The sequence below is a fragment of the Equus przewalskii genome, chromosome 4, assembly GCF_037783145.1.
Source record: "Equus przewalskii isolate Varuska chromosome 4, EquPr2, whole genome shotgun sequence".
NCBI lineage: Eukaryota > Metazoa > Chordata > Mammalia > Perissodactyla > Equidae > Equus > Equus przewalskii.
Window position 1 is genome coordinate 63261802 of NC_091834.1, and position 19426 is coordinate 63281227.

A 19426-nucleotide genomic window follows, 5' to 3' on the forward strand; every position below is an offset into this window, starting at 1 on the left:
CTGCTCTGGGGTGACAAGGGATCTCTCAGTTTGCTGGTGGCTCTGCTGGGGTTGGTTGGTCTAGGATGGCTTCACTCACGTGTCTGGTGGGGCAGTGGGGATGGCCTGACAACACGTCTCTCATCATGCAGCAGGCTTCTACAGGTCGTTCACATGGAAGTGGTTGCAGTATATCCAAGAGAAGCACAAGAGGGGAAGCCCCAAGGCATAACCACTTATCAAAGCGTCACTTGCATCAGCTTTACTAATATCTCATTGGCCAAAGCAAGTCGTGAGGACAAAGCCAGGTTAAGGGGTGGAGCTGCAAAGTCATATTACAAAGAAATGTGCAAATAAAGATGGGGAAAAAACTACAGCTATTTTTGTAAACTATCACATTCATTAATAGGAATTCTGGCACCAGCTGCTGAAAACAAACTTCTCATGCTACAAATGACGAATTACCTTAGGTTTTCCAGCAAATAGTATTCATATTCTCCCACAGTGTCACTGAAATAGGTTGAATTTGGCTATCACAAGCTTTCAGAAGCTTCTTATGTCACAGAGATTTTTTTCTTAAGCAGATGTATTTCTTAGAACGTTGAAACATAAATTAACAAATTAAGATAATTTTCATACAGTATTTTATTCTATTATTCTATTATTTTTTAAATGTTTATTCTAATTGCAAAGGTAATACATGGCCATTGCATAAATATTAGAAAACGTTGAAAATGCAAAGGACAAATTAAATGGCTAATTCCTTTGAATGGCCACTGTTAATACTTTTGTGAAAATTCCTTCCAATATTTTCTGTTTATAAAAATATCAAATGGCATTTTTTAGACTTTTTCTCAGCCATGTGATGAACATTTTTTTCTAGTCAAAACGTTTCAATAATTTGAATTTTAATAGGCGATCCAAGGAATTTCCATTTTTATTTTTATAACCAATATTGTGACAGAGTAATATCAAAGTAATAAAGATTAATGGTATTGATGATTTTCATGAAATTCTCTTATCTTTAAGAAATGTAATAATTTAGAATTACATTTTGTAGCGGGAATGTAAGTTGATAGTGAAAAACAAGAAATTTAAGGCCTATGGTAAAATCTAGTGAAAAAAGCAAGAACAAAAGTGTTGGGGACTGACTGAGTTTTATACTTACGGTGAATCTGAAAGCAAAGATTAAAAAAAAGTTAAAAAAACTGGCATTATTACAGTTCAATTGTAAAGTTGTATATTTGCATACCAGGAAATCCACTTAAAGGTATACATTTAAGAGAGTATTTAGCACATGTGATCAGGAGACGTCTACAAGTAACTTCACAGCAGCACTGTTTTCACCTGGAAAAAATAAACACTTGGAAACTGTTCAAATGCCCCACGATCTCGATGATCTTGGTCTTCCGCCCCGTCTTCCTCTCCAAGGTAAGCATGTACTGGGCCAGCGCCACCCCCGCCATCGGGGCGCACACACTCGCGCTCGCCACCGCGCCCACCGTCGCCACGGCAGCCCGGCCCAAGAACTGGACCTCACGCTCGTCCCGGCCGCCGAAAACGGCGACGCGCCTGCCTGCGGCGGCGTGTCTCCAAACCCCTGACGCCCCGCCCCCTCCGCGCGAGCCCCGCCCCCGCGGAAAGCCCCACCCACGAACGCCGAGGGGTGGGGACGGGAAGGAGCGGGAGGGGCGTGGCCTGCGTCCGCAGCGAAGGCAGCAGGCAGGTCTTCCTCACAGCCTGGGTCCGAGGAAGTGTCCCAGGGCAGAAAAGGGAATTGTATTAATTCTCTGTGTCTGGTACTGAGGACCAGGCATTGGTTCATTCCAGCCTTGCCCAGTCGAAATCTGATTCTAACCACGGCCCACTCAGAAAAAGTCCTCCGCCTTCCACCCTCCTCAGTCGCTCTGGACTACAACCCCCAGAAGGCATCGGGGCTCAGCCATCTGACTTGCGCAGTAGTGTTCGTTGTAAAGTGCTATGACAACAGGGCGAAGATGGCTTGGAGTTAGGCGAGAGTGGGGAGGTGTCCCTTCCGCCGCTGCTGTCCTTTTTTTACTACATCTCACTCACTGCCTTCTTCATCATTTCCTCCTCTTCGTGAGCAGCAGGACTTGCCGTGGTTCTCGCCTGCCTGGTCTGTTCCGAGGGATTGATGCCGTTTCCCCTGCTTATCTCCGGGAGTGACAGAGAAAGGATGCAGGGGAGCTCCTTAGGGGGATCGCTCCAACTCTGTGGAGCTGGTGGTGCTACCTGGTGAGGCTCTCTCTTTGCCCGGGACGTGGAACAAGTTGGAGCAGGAGAACTAGAGGGAGGAGTGAAGCTAAGGGTTGCTTTTCTCTGCACCCTCTGTTCTTGCTCTGGTCGTTCCAGCCCTGGGACCCTGGCAGGAATTCTTAAAGGGAAACCTGCGGAAAGAGCGTTCTTAGAAAGGTTGGTCTGGACCCACCTGCTTCGGCATCAGGTAAGAAACTGTGTCTGGAATTAAACATCGGATGCATTAATGCCCTTTCTGTGTTTTATTTTGTGGGCAAGATAGATCCTCTGATGCCATGTAATGGTTTTGGGGATATGAGGTGTTAGGTTTCTTAGGAAGAATGTTTGTATTAAAAACAAACAAACAAAAAAACCAAAACAAAACAGCTACGAGCACAATGTGGATGAGATCTTCTGAACATTTTCGGGAAAGGGTGATAGAATTTTTGAAGATTCCATTTAGGAATGTCACGTGGTGCAGGAGCATCCTCCTCCTGTGACACTTCAGTCGGTCTTGTGAGCAAATGGTCAAAGCAGTTCTCAGCCTATGACTGAAGTAGGATGCATGTACTAATACCCTCTAATTCCTTCTTGCAATAGGATTATTGCTGCTTCTCTCTTTGTATTGCCGACCACAGCAGTTTAGATGAACTGAGCTGATTTTATCAGCATCTCCCTTCCCCAATCAAGTCCTGCATTTGACTCCAATTTCCTGGAGAATTTCATAGTTTTTTGGCCATCTCACTTTTATTTTTAAAAAGACACCATAGCACACACATACACAACTTGAATATGTTGGGGGCGGGGACCGGGGGAACTATGAGTCCTAACTAAAGTCTGCTTGCATTCAGAAAGGGAGAGATTTTCTAACTTGTTAGAAATATGTAAAGATAATAATCGCTTAGGGTTTTTTTTTTGGGTAAATAGGCTGAACCATTATTTAGAAGAATTTTAAAAAAGAAACTTAAAAAATGTTGTAAATAGTTTACAAGTTATTTATTAGAGTTAAAGGAATTTTTCATTTTGTGTCATTATGTGTCGTTGTTGTCCTTAAATTATGACTACACACTTAGGTTTATGATACACCTTTTTGATGGAAACATTCATTGAAGGGAAAAAATTTAATATCTATAGTATATAGTAATTTTTCAAGGTTTACACGCTTTGATGTATGTAGCAAGTTTCATCCCTCAGAATAAAGACTTTCAAATATTTCTCAAAAATTATTGAAACACATGAAGTTATTATAAAACATTCCTGCTGATTAACAACATTTCAGTGAAAGATTACTATTAGTCTTTTGATTGTTCCGTTTAAGCCTTTAGTTCAGAGGGTGAGGTTGGCATTTGTAACGTTGTCTTGCTCAGAACGCACTCCACCACCACCACGCCCACCACCACCACTACTATTCTTAATACTCCTGGATTACAACTGACATTTATCTGACATTTATTGAATGCTTCCTATGGGTTGGGCACTGGGCTAAGCAGTTGCATACTTTAGGCCATTTTATCCTCCTACCGCCCAGAACAATTGGAGACTAGAGTGTGAGGGACTTGTCTAAGGTCCCATTGCTGGAGTGTGGGGTCAGAAAGGCAACCCAGGTCTGTCTGACTCCCTCTCCTGTGCTCTTTTGCTTTTGTGTCTTTTATTGAAAATTCCAACACTGAGCCCTTATAATATTGTCTTCAAAAGCAACATTCTTCTAACTCTACATGCGTTTGTTATCTTTCTTGGACTGGAAGACCTGATTCCTACCTTACAAAATTTGAGGCAGCACTAGCATGACCTGGAGAAAGCTCAGCTCCAAGTATGAACAACCTCAGGGTCCTAGCCTCTTAATTCCAGAATCTCCCTTCTAACCCACATGTTCCTTCCACAGGATTCTGGGGTTATCATTGCCTCAGCCCTTCTTCTAGTCATCCTTCCAAATTGTAGGACTAGGCCAATGAGGTGTGAAAACATCCACATCTCAAATCAAACTAAATCTGAGTAAACTTAGTGGGGAAGATAGCATGTATGTAAGTAAGTATTAAAAACAAAAAAGAAAGTGTCAAGTGCTAAGTGCAGAAGAGAATTTCTGGGGCCTGGGGGATAAAGAGATTATCTCGTTTTTATTATTCTAATAAGGCATAAGAAATCAGTCTTTTGTGGCTATTTATAGGTATGCGCCTGTGAAAACCTTCACATTATTGTTTTCTAATCCTTTAAAAATTTACATGAATGTATGAAGTACTTTCCTGCAGTTTGAACTTGCAATGATTAGAATTAATCTTAACAGAATGGTAGCTTTTTAGCCTTTGTGGGGTGGCTGTACTTGTTTAGCGTTCTAGAGTAGACAGCCTGGTTTTGGTGCTACTTCCACCACTTGCTAGTTGTGACCACTTGGGCAGGCTTCTTAACCTCTCTGTATTCAGGGGTTCCGGAATAATAGTACCTAGGACTTACTTTGTAGTTCTGTTGTGAAGATTAAAATAGAATACTTGCAAAGCGCTTAGAACACTACCTGGGACTTAGTAAATGATTAGTAAAGGTTAGCTATTATTTTCATTTCTAGTGAAGGGAGATGATAGTCATTGAAAAACTGATTTTTGGTTTTTGCTTTTCATTTACTTAAGAACAGAGAATCAGTGAGGAGCTGGAAATCAACGTTGAACGAAGAGTGGATAAAATGCAAATTCTTGTTTTAATTCAAGACAGTTAACTAAACCAAATAAACTATCAACTAATACATATTTAATTTTTTGTTATTTGGAGTACTTTTTGTTTTTCTAACAGAAAAGCCAGGTTTCATAACGGAAAAATGCCCTATTACTATTGTTCCTTACCTTCCTTCTTCCTAACTTGCCAATAATTGAATCCCCACCAACTGCTTCTTTATGTCTTAAAGGCAAGGCCCATACATTTCTGAACTCGGAAAATGAATTAGCATTTTATTTAACTCTTAATTTATGGTTAATTTTTCTTTCTTTCCATGGGATGACGTGTCCTTCCAGGAGAAAGGGTAGAATTTATTTTGCTAACCTTCTGAATTTAATTTGCTAACTTACTCTTCTTCTGATAGAGTGTTAAATGTGGCCAAAATATAGGAGTGTCCTACTTAAAAAAAAGTGAAACTTTATTGTATTAATTTTTATTATGAGAAATTTTAAACATAAACAAAAGCATAAGGAATAAACAATGTCCCATGTATCCATCACCATTTATTCGTAAAAAAATAACAGTTTTATTGAAATATAATTCACATACAATTTACCCATTTAATGTATATGATTCAGTTATTTTTTGTATCTTCAGTCATATGCAACCATTCTGTTGCACCACAGTCAATTTTAGGATATTTTCATTACGCTTTATCTATAACTCTCCTGTCCTTTCTTCCCCACCAGACTTAAGCAACCACTAATTTTCTCTCTATCTCTATGGATTTGCCTATTCTGTACATTTTATATAAGTGGAATCATAAAATATGGGGTCCTTTGTGACTGGCTCCTTTCTCTGAGCATAGTGTTTTCAAGGTTCATCCATGTTGTAGCATATATCAGCACTTCATTACTTTTGATTGCTGAATAATATTCCATTTTGTGAATATGCCATGTTGCATTTATATATCCATCAGTTGATAGACATTTGGGTCATTCCCACCTTTTGGATATCATGAATAATGCTACTATAAAAATTCATGTGTAAGTTTTTATGTGGACATATGGTTTCATTTCTCTTGGCTAGATACCTTGGAGTGGAATTGCTGGATCATATGATCACTCTATGTTTCAGTGTTTGAGGAACTCCCACATCATTTTCCAAAGTGGTTGCACTATTTTACATTCCTATTGGCAGTGTATGAGAGTTCTGATTTCTCTGCATCTTTGCCAAAACTTGTTTCTATCTGATTTTTTTTTGCTGAGAAAGATTTGCCCTGAGCTACCATCTGTACCAATCTTCCTGTCCTTTATATGTGGGTCACCGCCACAGCATGGCTTGATGAGTGGTGTAGGTCTGGGCCTGGGATCTGAACCTGGGAACTCTGGGCTGCTGAAGTGGAATGTGCCGAACTTAACTACTATACCACCAGGCAGGCCTCTCTATCTGACTTTTTGATTCTAGCCATCATAGTGGGTGCAAAGTGGTATCTCATTGTAGTTTTCCAAAGTTGCTGCACCAGTTTGTATTCCTACCAGCAATGCATGAGGGTTCCACCCGAGGATGAGGTTCTCCACAGCCTTGCTAACACTTGTTATTGTCCATCTTTTGGATTATAGCAACCCTAGTGGGTAAGTGGTGGTACCTCATTGTGGGTTTGATTTGCATTTCCCTGGTGACTAATGATGCTGAGCATGTTTTCATGTGCTTATTGGCCATTTGTATATCTTACTTGGAGAAGTATGTATTCAGATCCTTTGCTCATTTTTAAATTATCTTTTTATTATTGAATCATAAGAGTTCTTTGTATATCACAGAATCAAGTCCCTTATCAGAGAGATGATTTGCTAATATTTCCTCCCATTTACTGAGTCTTTTCACTTTCTCATTAGTGTCCTTTGAAGCATAAAAGTTTTACATTTTGATGAAGTCCACTTTATCTATTTTTTTCTTTTGTTACTCATGCTTTTGGTGTCAAATTTAATAATCCATTGCCAAATCTGAGGTCATGAAGGTTTACTCTTAAGTTTTCTCCTAAGAATTCTTCTAAGAATTTCTTATAAAAGCTTTATAGTTTTAGCTGTACATTAGCTTGCCAGTCCTGGTGGCCTGATGGTTAAGATTTGGTGCCCTCATGGCCCCAGCCCAGGTTCATTTCCTGATCAGGGAACCACACCACCTGTCAATTGGCTGCAACTGCATGTTACTGTGATGCTGAAAGCTATATCACTGGTATTTCAAATACTAGCAGATCACCCATGGTGGACAGGTTTCAGTGGAGCTTCCAGACTAAGACAGACTAGGAAGAAGGACCTGGTCACCCACTTCTGAGAAAATTGGCCATGAAAACCCTATGAATAAGCAGTGGAGCATTGTCTTGATATAGCACCGGAAGGTGAGAGATGGTGCAAAAAAGACCGAGTAGGGTTCTACTCTTCTGTACACAGGGTCTGTAGGCTCAAAGGCACTAACAACAACAAATACATTAGCTTACAATTAGGTCTTTGATCTATTTTGAGTTAATTTTTTTTTTTTTAAAGATTGACACCTGAGCTAACAACTGTTGTCGATCTTTTTTTTTCTGCTTTTTCTCCCCAAATCCCCCCAGTACATAGTTGTATATTTTAGTTGTGGATCCTTCTAGTTGTGGCATGTGGGACACCGCCTCAGCATGGCCTGACGAGCAATGTCATGTCTGCGCCCAGGATCCGAACCTGTGAAACCCTGGGCCGCCAAAGTGGAGCGCGTGAACCTAACCACTCGGCCACGGGGCCAGCCCCCAAGAATGTTTACATTTTTATGCAACCAATCTCCAAAACATTTCACCTTGCGAAACTGAAACTCTATACCTATTAAGCAAAAACTCCCCATTTGCTGCTTCCCTCAACCTTGGCAGCCACCATTCTACACTTTGTCTGTGAATTGATTACTCTAGGTATTTTATGTAAGTGGAATCATGCAGTATTTGCCTTTTTGTGACTGGCTTATTTCACGTAGCATAATGTCCTCAAGGTTCATCCATGTTGTAGCATGTGTCAGAGTTTCCTTCCTTTCAAAGGCTGATAATATTCTATTGTGTGCATATACCACATTTTGTTTATCCACTCATCCAACAATGGACACTTGGGTTGCTTCTCCCTTTTGGCTGTTGTGAATACTGCTGCTATGAACATGGGTGTACAAATATCTATTTGAAAACTTGCTTTCAGTTCTTTTGGATATACCTAAAAGTGGAATTGCTGGATCGTATGGTAATTTCTCTTTTTAATTTTTGAGGAACCACCATAGTGTTTCCATAGTGGCTGCACCATCTTACATTCCCACCAACAGTGTACAAGGATTCCAGTTTCTCCACATCCTTGCCAACACTTGTTATTTTCTCTGGTTTTTGGTAGTAGCCATCCTAATGGGTGTGAGGTGATATCTCATTGTGGTTTAGATTTGCATTTCCCTAATGATCAGTGATGTTGAACATCATTTCATATGCTTCTTGGCCATTTGTATATGTTCTTTGGTGAAATGTCTATTCAAGTCCTTTGCCCATTAAAAAAATGTTTTTGATTGAATTGTATGAGTTCTTTTTTCTCTTTAAACTTTTATTTTTCTTATTCTTTTTATTTTATTTTTTTTATTTTTCCTTTTTCTTCACCAAACCCCCTTGTACATAGTTGTATATTTTTAGTTGTGGGTCCTTCTAGTTGTGGCATGTGGGACGCTGCCTCAGTGTGGCTTGATGAACGGTGCCATGTCCGTGCCCTGGATCCGAACCAATGAAACCCTGGGCTGCCAAAGTGGAGTGCATGAACTTAACCACTCGGCCACAGGGCCGGCCCCTGTATGAGTTCTTTATGTGTCCTGTATATTAACCCTTTATCAGATATATGATTTGCAAATATTTTCTCCGGTTTTCTAGGTTGCCTCTACTGTGTTCTTATTTAATCCTCACAACATCGTTCTTATCCTTATTTTATACATGAGGAAGCTGAAGTATAGAGAGGTTCAGTAACTTTTAGTAACCTCTGGTTGTCCCTGGTTTCACGGTTAGCATGTAGTGGAGCAGGGATTCATACTCGCATTGACTGCCTCTAGAGTCTGTGCTTTTCACCACCTCAATATTCTCAGTTAATTTCTTGCCCAACTTGATGAAAACAAATGGCCTTGGTTTCTATGATTAGCCTATGTGGAAGGGCTACTTTAAGAAGCAGATTGATCTACATTTTAAAAAGTATAGTTGATCTTCATTATTTGCAGATCCCGTATTTGTGAGTTTGCCCACTTGATAAAATTTATTGATAATCCCAAAATCAATACTCATGGTGCTTTCAGGGTCATTCACAGTCATGTGCTGAGTGGCAACAAATTTGAGTCACTTGACATGAACTTCCCAGCTGATGTCAAACACAGCGACCCTATGTCTTCATGTTTTAGCTCTCATGTTATGAACAAGTATCCTTTTCATGGATGTTTTCCACATCTCTGTGGTTTGGGTTTTTTTTTTTCTTTTTTTGATTTTGCTGTTTAAAATGGTCCCCAAATGTAATGCTGGAGTGCTGTCCTTGTTCCTAAATACAAGAAGGCTGAGGTGTACCTTATGGAGAAAATTCTTGTATTAGATAAGCTTAGTTCAAATATGAGTTATAGTGTTCTTGGTTGTTGGGTTCATTGTTAATGAATCAACAATATATTAAATAAAATATCTTTAAACTGAAACAGACCACAAACAAAGCCATATACTGGTTCGTTGATGAAAGTGTTGTAACTAGAGGCTCGCAGGAACCTAATCCTATATTCCCCCAGGAGCAATGGTTCAGTATTTGCTAATTCAGTGTTTGCTGTAACCTTATAGAATGTAACTTCTTTGAATAAGGAGAATTGACTGCATTTCCTGTCATTTAAATTGGTGTATCATGAAGGAAAGCACCATTTATGATAGATAAATGAACTCTCATGGAATCCCAGGGTGTGTGATGTCTATGTTGTAATTCAAAAGGTCCATTGGGCTTTCACATCCACCATATCAGTAACTCAGTGGTGGGTATGGTTGGTGTATCCTCATTCTAGATAAGGAATCAAAGCACAAAGTTGTGTGGGTTGCCCAAAGACACACAGTTGGTATAAATGGACCTACCACTTGTTTTTCCTGATTCTTTTTTGGTATGAATTTCCCTCTTCCATTTTGCCTTTGTACATTTAGAGTGGAGAAAGGGAATAAATGCTTTTCAAGTATCTGTAATGTACCAGTTCTGGTGTTAGTCATTTGATGCATTTGATCTCATTTGCTCTTCTCAGCAACTCATTGTGACAGAAGATGCTGCAGCCTTTCTAATGACCAAACTGAAGGGAAAGTAGGTATTTTGGTAAGGAATTATGTGCTAACTAGCGCTGCTAGAATTTGAATCTTGACTCTCCAAAGAATATGTTTTTTTGTTTCTTCGTACAGTTGTCTACTAAGTGTCCCAGAAGAGAGAATTGGCCCAAAATAGCTGCATCATTTCTCAGCCTCACTTTCCAATGGCATTGCAAAATGTTTGGTTAATGTTTCCACCCATTTGGATTTGTGGTTTCACATATGTCTATCAAATACAAAAAATTAAAGTTGAATATAGAAATATTTTTCTCAAAGTTGTCCAAATTTAATTTGCTATGCCTTAAGAGATAATTAATTCATTATTCATGATGTGAAGTGGATTTTTATTATAAATAAATGCTTTCTTTTTAGAGTGAACGAAAATGTCTTTATTTAAAGCCCGTGATTGGTGGTCTACTGTTCTGGGAGAAAAAGAAGAATTTGATCAAGGCTGTTTGTGTTTGGCTGATGTTGACAATACTGGAAATGGACAAGGTAAGCAACTTATGACCTTGTATCTTGGAGCAAAGCTTTGCAGAGATGAAATAAAAATGACTTTTCTAATATGTACTTTATAGAACTTAAGCGAACTTTCATAATTATGCCCTAATTTTGAACATAGTTTTCCTTATAAGTAATATTAATGTAGCAGGCTGATAAATGTGGTTCTTGCTTCTGTTTTGTTGTTTGTGTTTTTCTGGTTTGTGTTGATCCTGTTGTATTATTTGCTGGAACTTAGAAAAATATTATAAGGCATCATTTAATTTATTTGTTGCAAAATTAGGTTTCTTAGGGTAGACCTAGTAAAATATTTTGAATTTTGAAAAATTTTCTTTTTTCTTTATTTATTTTTTTGGTCAGGAGAGATTGGCCCTGAGCTAACATCTGTTGCCAATCTTCCTGTTTTTTTTTTCTCCCCAAAGCCTCTGTACATAGTTGTATATCCTAGATGTAAGTCCTTCTAGTTCCTCATGTGGGATGCTGCCACAGCATGGCTTGATGAGTGGTGCGTAGCTCGGTGATCAGGATCTGAACCGGTGAACCCTGGCCGCCAAAGTGGAGTGAGTGAACTTAACCACTTGCCACAGGGCTGGCCCCCCCAATTTTCTTTTTTAGAAATTATTTGCAAGAAAACTTGTATTCTTTTAAAATTGAATCTGAAAGCCATTTATACCAGAATGGAGAAATTATGCTACCTCTATTTGTTGGTAGCAAACAACTATTAAATCATTGCTTTCATTTTCATAGTATGATACTAGAAACAACATTCTATCTTATTCTTATATTATTTGCTTCTCTTTGCATCTTCTTATTTTTTAAGTGGTCTTTAAAACATTTTAGTTTTTTTTTTTTGAGGAAGATTAGCCCTGAGCTAACTACTGCCAATCCTCCTCTTTTTGCTGAGGAAGACTGGCCCTGAGCTAACATCCAAGCCCATCTTCCTCTGCTTTATACATGGGATCCCTACCACAGCATGGCTTCTGCCAAGCGGTGCCGTGTCTGCACCCGGGATCCTAACCGGTGAACCCTCGGCCGCCGAGAAGTGGAACGTGTGAACTTAACCACTGCGCCACCGGACCGGCCCCACATTTTAGTTCTATATCATTTCTATTTGAAATTTGTATGTGGTTAGGATTTTTAGTCTTGAGCTTTTTTTTTTTTGGTAATCCAGATAGTCACTGGCCTCTTAAAAAGAAAACTTCTTATAATCATTCTGCTGTTCAGTATATATAAATATTGTCTCCTTACATTTTTCTTTATTCTGTTTCTCTTGCTTATAATGCAAACAGTAGAATCTGGGGGACAAGGTGAAAGGAGAAAATTATATTGGCAAAGAAGAGTGGGAGGCACTAAACTGTACTGAGCACCCACTAAATTGTTTCTATAGAAACTCTGGGCCCTGCCCCCCACTAATAGGAGATGGGAGAGCCTTCTATTCAGAGGGTGTCCTGAGAGGTTCCTCGAAGATTATCAACACTGCTTCCTGCCCAACTGTGTGTTAAAACTTATGATTCCCCTATTATTTGGCAATATAGAAGAGTCATACCACAAAAATACCTGCTAGAGAGAATAATTTCAAACCCACTTCTGCCTAAACTACCTAAAGCTCAACTTGTTTGGAAACTATACTTACTGATTGTCTGAATAACATGCTGTTCACTCATCCTTTCTATTAGAGCTCCTCACTGGGGTGCCACGAGTGGGTTATCAATATGTGGAGATGTTGTTCCCCCTAATTTGTGGCCAGCTGTGAGCAGCTTCCCCTGTTTTCCCAAGCATACTACACAAAAATCATTCCATGTGCATGTCCCGCATAGAAAAAAACACTGATTATCATTTCTCAAAGCCTGGACCATGTGCATCATAATATCCTGGGGTGATTATGCTATATGAAGATTTTCTATCCCAGATATACAAGATCCTATAAGATCATGTTCTTTAGGGGCGGGGGATTTGAGGAGGGCTTAGGTATCTGCATTTTTGACAAGCTCCAAAGTTGAATGGTGGTACACTAAAGTTTAAAAATTTTTAGTGTTGATCTTATGGACTGGAAGGTTAATGAGAGCAGTTTGCTCTGACATGCTCTGTTTGAGATTGAAATGACTAGTAGGCAGAATAGAGGTAGACATTTGGGAGTCAGCAGCATGCTGGTTGTGTTTGAAGCCCTGAGAATGGATGAAAATACACAGGCAGAGAAGCTGGAATAAGAGGGAAAGAATCTTAGGACCATAAGCTGGAGAATTTGAGCATTAACGAGGGAGATTTGGGAAGGGTAGTCAGTAACAGCTTCTGAGAAGGGCAGCCAGAGAGGCAGGAGAACCAGTTGGGCTGGTACCTGGGAGGCAATGTTTAGTGACATGAAGACTGAGAAGTTTCCATGCCATTTAGCAGCAAGTGGTTCATTAGTGTCCTTGGTGAGGGTCGATGAGTGGGTACAATGGTAAGAAAATCTAGATTTGCAGTGTGTGAAGGAGTGGGTGGTGGGGAAGACTTAGTGTTTATGGCCCTTCAAGGAAATTTATCTGTGAAGGGAAGAAGGGAGGAAGATGACTGGGGACAATGAAGGGTAAAGAGAAGTAGGAAAAATTCAATATGTAGCGTAGAGGATATACTTGATAGAGCAGGGATACAGAGAAGACAGAGATGAGATCAGGTGCACAGATGGAAGGGTTAACGTTAAACAGGAATGAGAAATTTTTTTCACTGTAACAGAAGGCAAGAAGGTAAGAATGGATATAGATGAAGAGAAGTTTACAAGTCGGGTTGGGAAGATGAGACAGTAATGTCAGTTTACCCCTGCTTTCTTTGAGGTGATCAGAGAGTGAAAGGATGGGATTAGGCGTCTTGAAATTGTTTTAAGCAAAGCCAACTGGATATATAGAAGAAGGATTCCTCGCTAATCTTGAGATCCCAGTTGAAATTAGACACCATGCATTTAAAGTGGTACCTGCTTTCCAGCTCTTCTCAATTCAAGATTCAGACTCTGAGAAAGAGTGGGAGTCGGGGTGAGAGAGAGAATCTGAATGGTCCTGCTTAGATTACATGCCAACCTGTGGCTGGAGGGAGAGCTTATTACAAGAATTGAAGTAGAAAACACCTGAGACCAACTGAGATATAGCTACGTTTATCTTTTAGCTACTCAGCATTTATACCAAACATGGGCAACCACCCCTAGTACAACTGCACATGCACGTGGTCTTACCTGTCTGCAGTGGGAGATAAGCATGTGCACCTACTGCTTCAGAGGTACTTTCAGGGAGCCCTGGCCCTTCGAGTCCAGGATCTCTGGGTGATATCCCTTTCTTGTCATTCAGTCATGGTCATGATCCAATATTCTGCTGCCTCTAGACTAAGTGGTACATACAGTCTGCGTTCACAAGCTGTATATAATAGTTGAGGAAAAGAAGAAGAGAAGGAAAAATTTTAGAAATTCAGTTGAAGGAGTAGGAAAAATTGTATAGTAATGTAAAGAAGTCATGTTGGGGGCTACCTTCCGCTTTTTTGCAGCTCGTCACCAGGCTGTGTAACTATGCTACTAAGCTTTTTTTTTCTCTATTTTCGCTAGCCTTCTGTCTGCTTAGGGTTCTTGGTCTTCGTTGGAGGTGAAGGGACCAGAGAATAGTCTAGGGCTTCTTTCCTGAGGGATCTAGAACACTGATGCTTGCTTGAAGAAGATTGTAGTAGTTTCATTTACTACTGATCCAGACAGTACAGGGAAGTGCCCATAGAGATCCCTGGGTTTCACTCATACTTCTCTCAGTCCCATTTGGCCCTTAAGAGATGATGAGGTAGTCCTGCAGATTGCATCGTGGCAGTACCTGTAAGGGTATACTCCTGTCCCTGTCAGGTGAAAACAAACCATTTCTGTTGTCTCTGTTTTGGAAAGGAGAAAAATGTGTTACTAAGATCTAGAACTCTATTCAAGCAGATGGGTTCTATCAGTTGGCTCCAAGGAAAGACAAGATGTGGAATAACAGAAGAATTTGGAGTTACCCTTTAGGTTATACTGATCAGCTCTAACTCTGTAAGACTCACTAGACTGCAATATTGGAAAATTTGGTTATTAGACAGGGATGTGATAGGAATCATCACATATGCATTTTTAAGTCTTTTGGCCTTGAATTTTGGAAACCACCTCAAATCAGGCCTAGGTGGTATTGATTTTGATTTTCTCCCTGGTGGGGAGATAGAGTTCCATTGATTTCCAGACAGCCCTCCCAATGAAATATCCCTCACTGTATACGTTAGAGAACCAAATTGATATTCTACCATTTTCTACAGAAATACGTTTCCTTTTAAATTTTTTTTATCTTTTAAAGATTGGCACCTGAGCTAACATCTGTTGCCAATCTTTTTTTTTTTCCTTCTTCTTCTCCCCAGACCCCCCCATACATAGTTGTGTATTCTAGTTGTAGGTCCTTCTGGTTGTGCTCTGTGGGACGCTGCCTCTGCATGGCTTGATGAGCGGTGCTGTGTCCGCACCCAGGATCTGAACCGGCGAAACCCTGGGCCGCCGAAGCGGAATGCATGAGCTTAACCACTTGGCCACAGGACCAGCCCCTACATTTCCTTTAAACTCTCAGAAACTGGGTGAGAAATCATAAGTTGGCTTTGCTTTCCCGCTGGGTGAATTAAGTTAAAAAATGCATTTATCACCCAGTCTCCATAACTGGCAGCAACAGTATCTTTCAGGGCTTCCAGAATTAGTAGTAACTCAGAGCCAATATTTAGTATCCTCACAAAGTTTGGGTATTTCCCTTTCCTCAGTATACCTGTGTAAATGACTACCAGTCCTGCAGGGAAGGATCTGAGGAAAATTCATATGAGGCGTGTGTGGTGTTACAGCAATGTCTGTACACAGGCTTGTCTTTATTCAAGTGGCTCTGAGTCTGTAAATTGACTTAAGTGTGGGAATGGGTGAGATGCCATGGCTGTCTAATATGGTAGCTTGAGTTAGTCGTCTTTTTCATAGACCTGGAATATTTTTGGTTATAGACTTCCAAAAATTCCTTAATGTGATAAACACATTATGGTACATTCTTACAATTGCGTACTGCTCAGTAATAAGAAAATAAGTGAGCCACTGGGAACAAAAAGGGCCTTAATGAGTTGCTTGTTCATTTTGTTCCTGGGAATCCCATATTAATTAATCAGAGCTTGAAATCTGTGAAAGTTAGACTTTTAGTTGAGATCTGGTTACTATAATGGTCTTACTGTCTATTTTAATAATAATGCATACACATTTTGATTCTAGGGGTTAAATTGTCACCATGTGGACTTGGCCCTCCTGGCTTCCTTTTATCCCTGAGGATAGAGCTATGTTGCAGTTGAATCTTGGTTATTTAGTGAGTGAAAATGAGGATTAGGGCGTGACAGGATACACAGGAAGCTCAGTGGGGAGTGTTTTAGAAGTTTGAAGGCTTAAGTTCTTCTCCAAGCCTTCTAGACTTTGCCAGTAACCCCATTCTAACAGTATAATCCCACTGTTTCTGATCAATGTCTTTACTTTTATGCAAGAAACGGAGAGAGACTGTGAACTCATTCGTTACAGTAATTTAAAACCAATAGAATGAATCCCTGAATTAGATTCTTAGTGGTTAAGCCTTGCTGCTATAAGAGGTAATTCTCTCTGCAGAGTCCGAACACCCAGAATTTTATTCTTTACCCTGAGATGAAAATTTTGAGGTTTAAATCTATCATTCTCTTATTTTAAATTATTCATTGCCCTTAGAAAAAGCCATCTTACATATGACTTGGCATTCCTCCTTCCTGTTTAGTTGGCCTGTGGCAGCAGCTGTCCAGCCCACCAGAGTGTCATCTGCAATGGGCACAGGGTCCCGGATGCCTGAGGATGTTAACTTGATTAAACATTCTGTCACTGTGTACAATGCTCCTTAACCCCACTTAGAATGTGAACAGGAGTTATACTACTTTGTGCTTCAGCTCAGCTCAAGAACCAATTTCTAAATATCCCTGTAGGAATTGATGCCCACAGTTTATTCTCTGGTGCCAATTTCTATATCAATTAATTTTTTTTTTTGCTACTAGGTACAGGAAACAGCTGTGATAAATGTAAATAAAAGAGAGATTGGAATAAGAGTGACATAGCTCTCCCAAATTTAGGAAGAGTTGAATTGGCCAAGCCTTAGTCGGGGACAGGAACCAGCATGGCTCCAGAGACCTTATAGACCTCCAGGGGGCTGCTATCAGATCACCTAGCCCCAGATTCCCGATGACATGTGTGTCTATTCAGGATTGAAATTCCCAGGATAAGCCTCTCTTATGGAGTTATTATGAGGATTTAATGAGTTAGTACATATAAGCTACTTAGCCCATTGCCCGGCACATAATAAGGTCTCAATAAATATGTAGAACTCTCACTTTTAAGTAGATGGAAAAAAGTCAATGTACTATACTAATTCAGGGATTTCAAAAATGACCCCCAAAGTATTAGTTTCCTAGGGCTGCCATAACAAAGCACCACAAATTGGGAGCCTTAAATCAACAAATTTGTTCTTTCACAGTTCTGGAGGCTAGAAGTCCAAAATTAAGGTGTTGACAGGGCCATGCTCCCTCTGAAGCCTCTAGGATCCTTCTTTGCCTCTTCCAGCTTCTGGTAGTCCCAGGCTTGCTTTGGCTTGTAGATGTATCATGCCAGTTCATCATCGCGTGGTCATCTTCTCCTTGTCTGTCTCTCCCCTGTCTCCACTTTCTCTTCTTATAAGGATACTGATCGAGTCCTATCACACACCTGAGTGTGACCCCCATCTTAACTTGATTACATCTGCGAAGACCCTATTTCCAAATAAAGTCACAGATGGTGGGGGTTAGGACTTCAACATATCTTTGAGGGGGACACATTTCAACCCACAATACCTATCCTACCATTTCCCCCTCTTGTACCCAAGATTAGACATTGTTAGTCAGAGCACTCTATCTAGTGAGGCCTCAGAATCCTTTGTAATACAGGTTTTCGACGTCCGCAGCCAGCTGTAGAGTTGGCACTCTTTGATGAAATGACTTTACAACTTTATACTAGTCCTCTGGTAAAAGGGCTTGCTTTGACTGAGTTACATTATGACTACTGATACCAAATCAAGGCTTAGGAAAAATTGTAGTATGTAAGTACATTTGAAAATTGGTGGCATAAAGCTATTTGTGAAAAGCTGTATGTTATTAAAATAAGTTCACCTTAATTACATCTTCTGTTGGCAGATTGGCCTCTGTATATGAAGTAAGACTGGATTTTTAAAATTTTTAGTTTTCTCTTTTAGACATTAGAAAGTTTATTTCCAAAGAAATTTTGTTGCTAATGTTTGTTTCTTCCTGTATCTTTTTAAAAAAATCTCTCTACAGATAAAGTAATTGTAGGTAGCTTTATGGGATACCTAAGAATCTTTAACCCCCATCCTGTAAAAACAGGAGAGGGAACTCAAGCTGAAGATTTGCTTCTCGAAGTGCATCTCCGCGATCCAATACTGCAAGTGGAAGTAGGGAAGTTTGTTTCGTAAGTACAGCCTACTAATTCTGGTATTTTATTTTAGTTGGCGTATGTCAGTCTGTTACTGTGTCACTTTTGTGGATTCTTCAAAGAAAAAAAGACTATTGGGAATTAAATATACTTTCTGGATATTGTCACCTAGATGTTCTTCATGTACTGAACATTTTTTTACATGGAAACTTGTACATTTAAGATAGAATAATTTAGGACTTTTTTTTTTTTAAATAGTAATAGACCTAAGATGCCTGACGTATCATAAGCTTAAAGGAAAAGAGGGAAGCTTTTGAAAATAACCAAATAAAGAAATAGAAAGTATTCACTTATTTAAAGCGCTAATTGTCCAGGTTATATAAATGTCTGTTTAAATTATTAAACAAAGTAGCAGTTATGCTATTAGGTGCATAACTTTGAGGCTTTAAAACTACTTACTTATTTGGGGTAGAGAGGTCTTTAGTTTCTTAAAAGGAGCCAGCTCAACCCATACAGTAAGTCTTCCCTTTACAAGAACTTTGTTTCAAAGTGCTTTGCTTTTAAACCTAATTTATTTTAGAAGACCATTTATTAGTTTGCATCTTGTGTAATATGTCTGCTTTTTATTTACTGATGATAGTGCTGATTTTGTCTTATTTTCGTACATGAATTTTCTTGGAGTTAAATCTGTATTTCTTAATCATTTATAAAAGTATCCATTGTGATAAGTTATGTAGGCAGAGGTGGTCTTGTTTTCCCCTAGCTCTTCTTTTTGAGCCCCCTTTTGCATTCTGAAGTCTGGGCGTGCCCTGAGCTCTGGATTTTGGCTGACTTCATTAGCTCATCAGAATTTATTGGCCCCAGGTTCCATTTATTCAGGGTCCTGACTCCTGTTGAAAAACCTGAACAACCACTCTTGAGCATTAACTCTCTTCTAGTCATATATTTCCTTTTGATGGGAAGCTGCTTCATGGATCTTAGAGGCCAGGGCGTGAGATGTGACTTGTAGCACTGTGACTGGCTGGATCGGGGAAAGTTTGTGACTGAGGTAGTTGGTAAATATCTACTCCATCTAACGCTGATGTTGATTAGGTGCCCATTGTGTACCTAGCACATATTAGACATGATGGATTTATAAAGTAAGGAAACAACAGGATTCTTGCCTCTAAAAAGCATTTTTACCTTTTAATTTTTTTATAAAGTGAAATGCTGTCACAATCATTCTGTAC

The 19426-nt window shown here is 39.6% G+C and overlaps 1 protein-coding gene across 5 annotated transcripts in view; it reads left to right on the top strand.

The window, feature by feature from the left end:
• Positions 1-1658: 1658 nt before the first annotated feature.
• BBS9 (Bardet-Biedl syndrome 9) overlaps positions 1659-19426 on the top strand; it is a 422371-nt gene continuing 404603 nt past the window's right edge. For 3 of the 5 annotated variants that reach the window (XR_011539202.1, XR_011539203.1, XM_070616207.1), the window contains exons 1-3: positions 1659-2443; positions 10598-10720; positions 18083-18233. Coding sequence is in view for 2 of the 5 variants with exons in the window: in XM_070616207.1 (XP_070472308.1) it covers positions 10609-10720; positions 18083-18233 (263 nt within the window). In the remaining 3 variants the exon portion in view is untranslated. Of the gene's footprint in view, positions 2444-10597; positions 10721-18082; positions 18234-19426 lie in introns of those variants that run through there. The other 2 variants (XM_070616209.1, XM_070616210.1) reach the window with 2 other exon arrangements.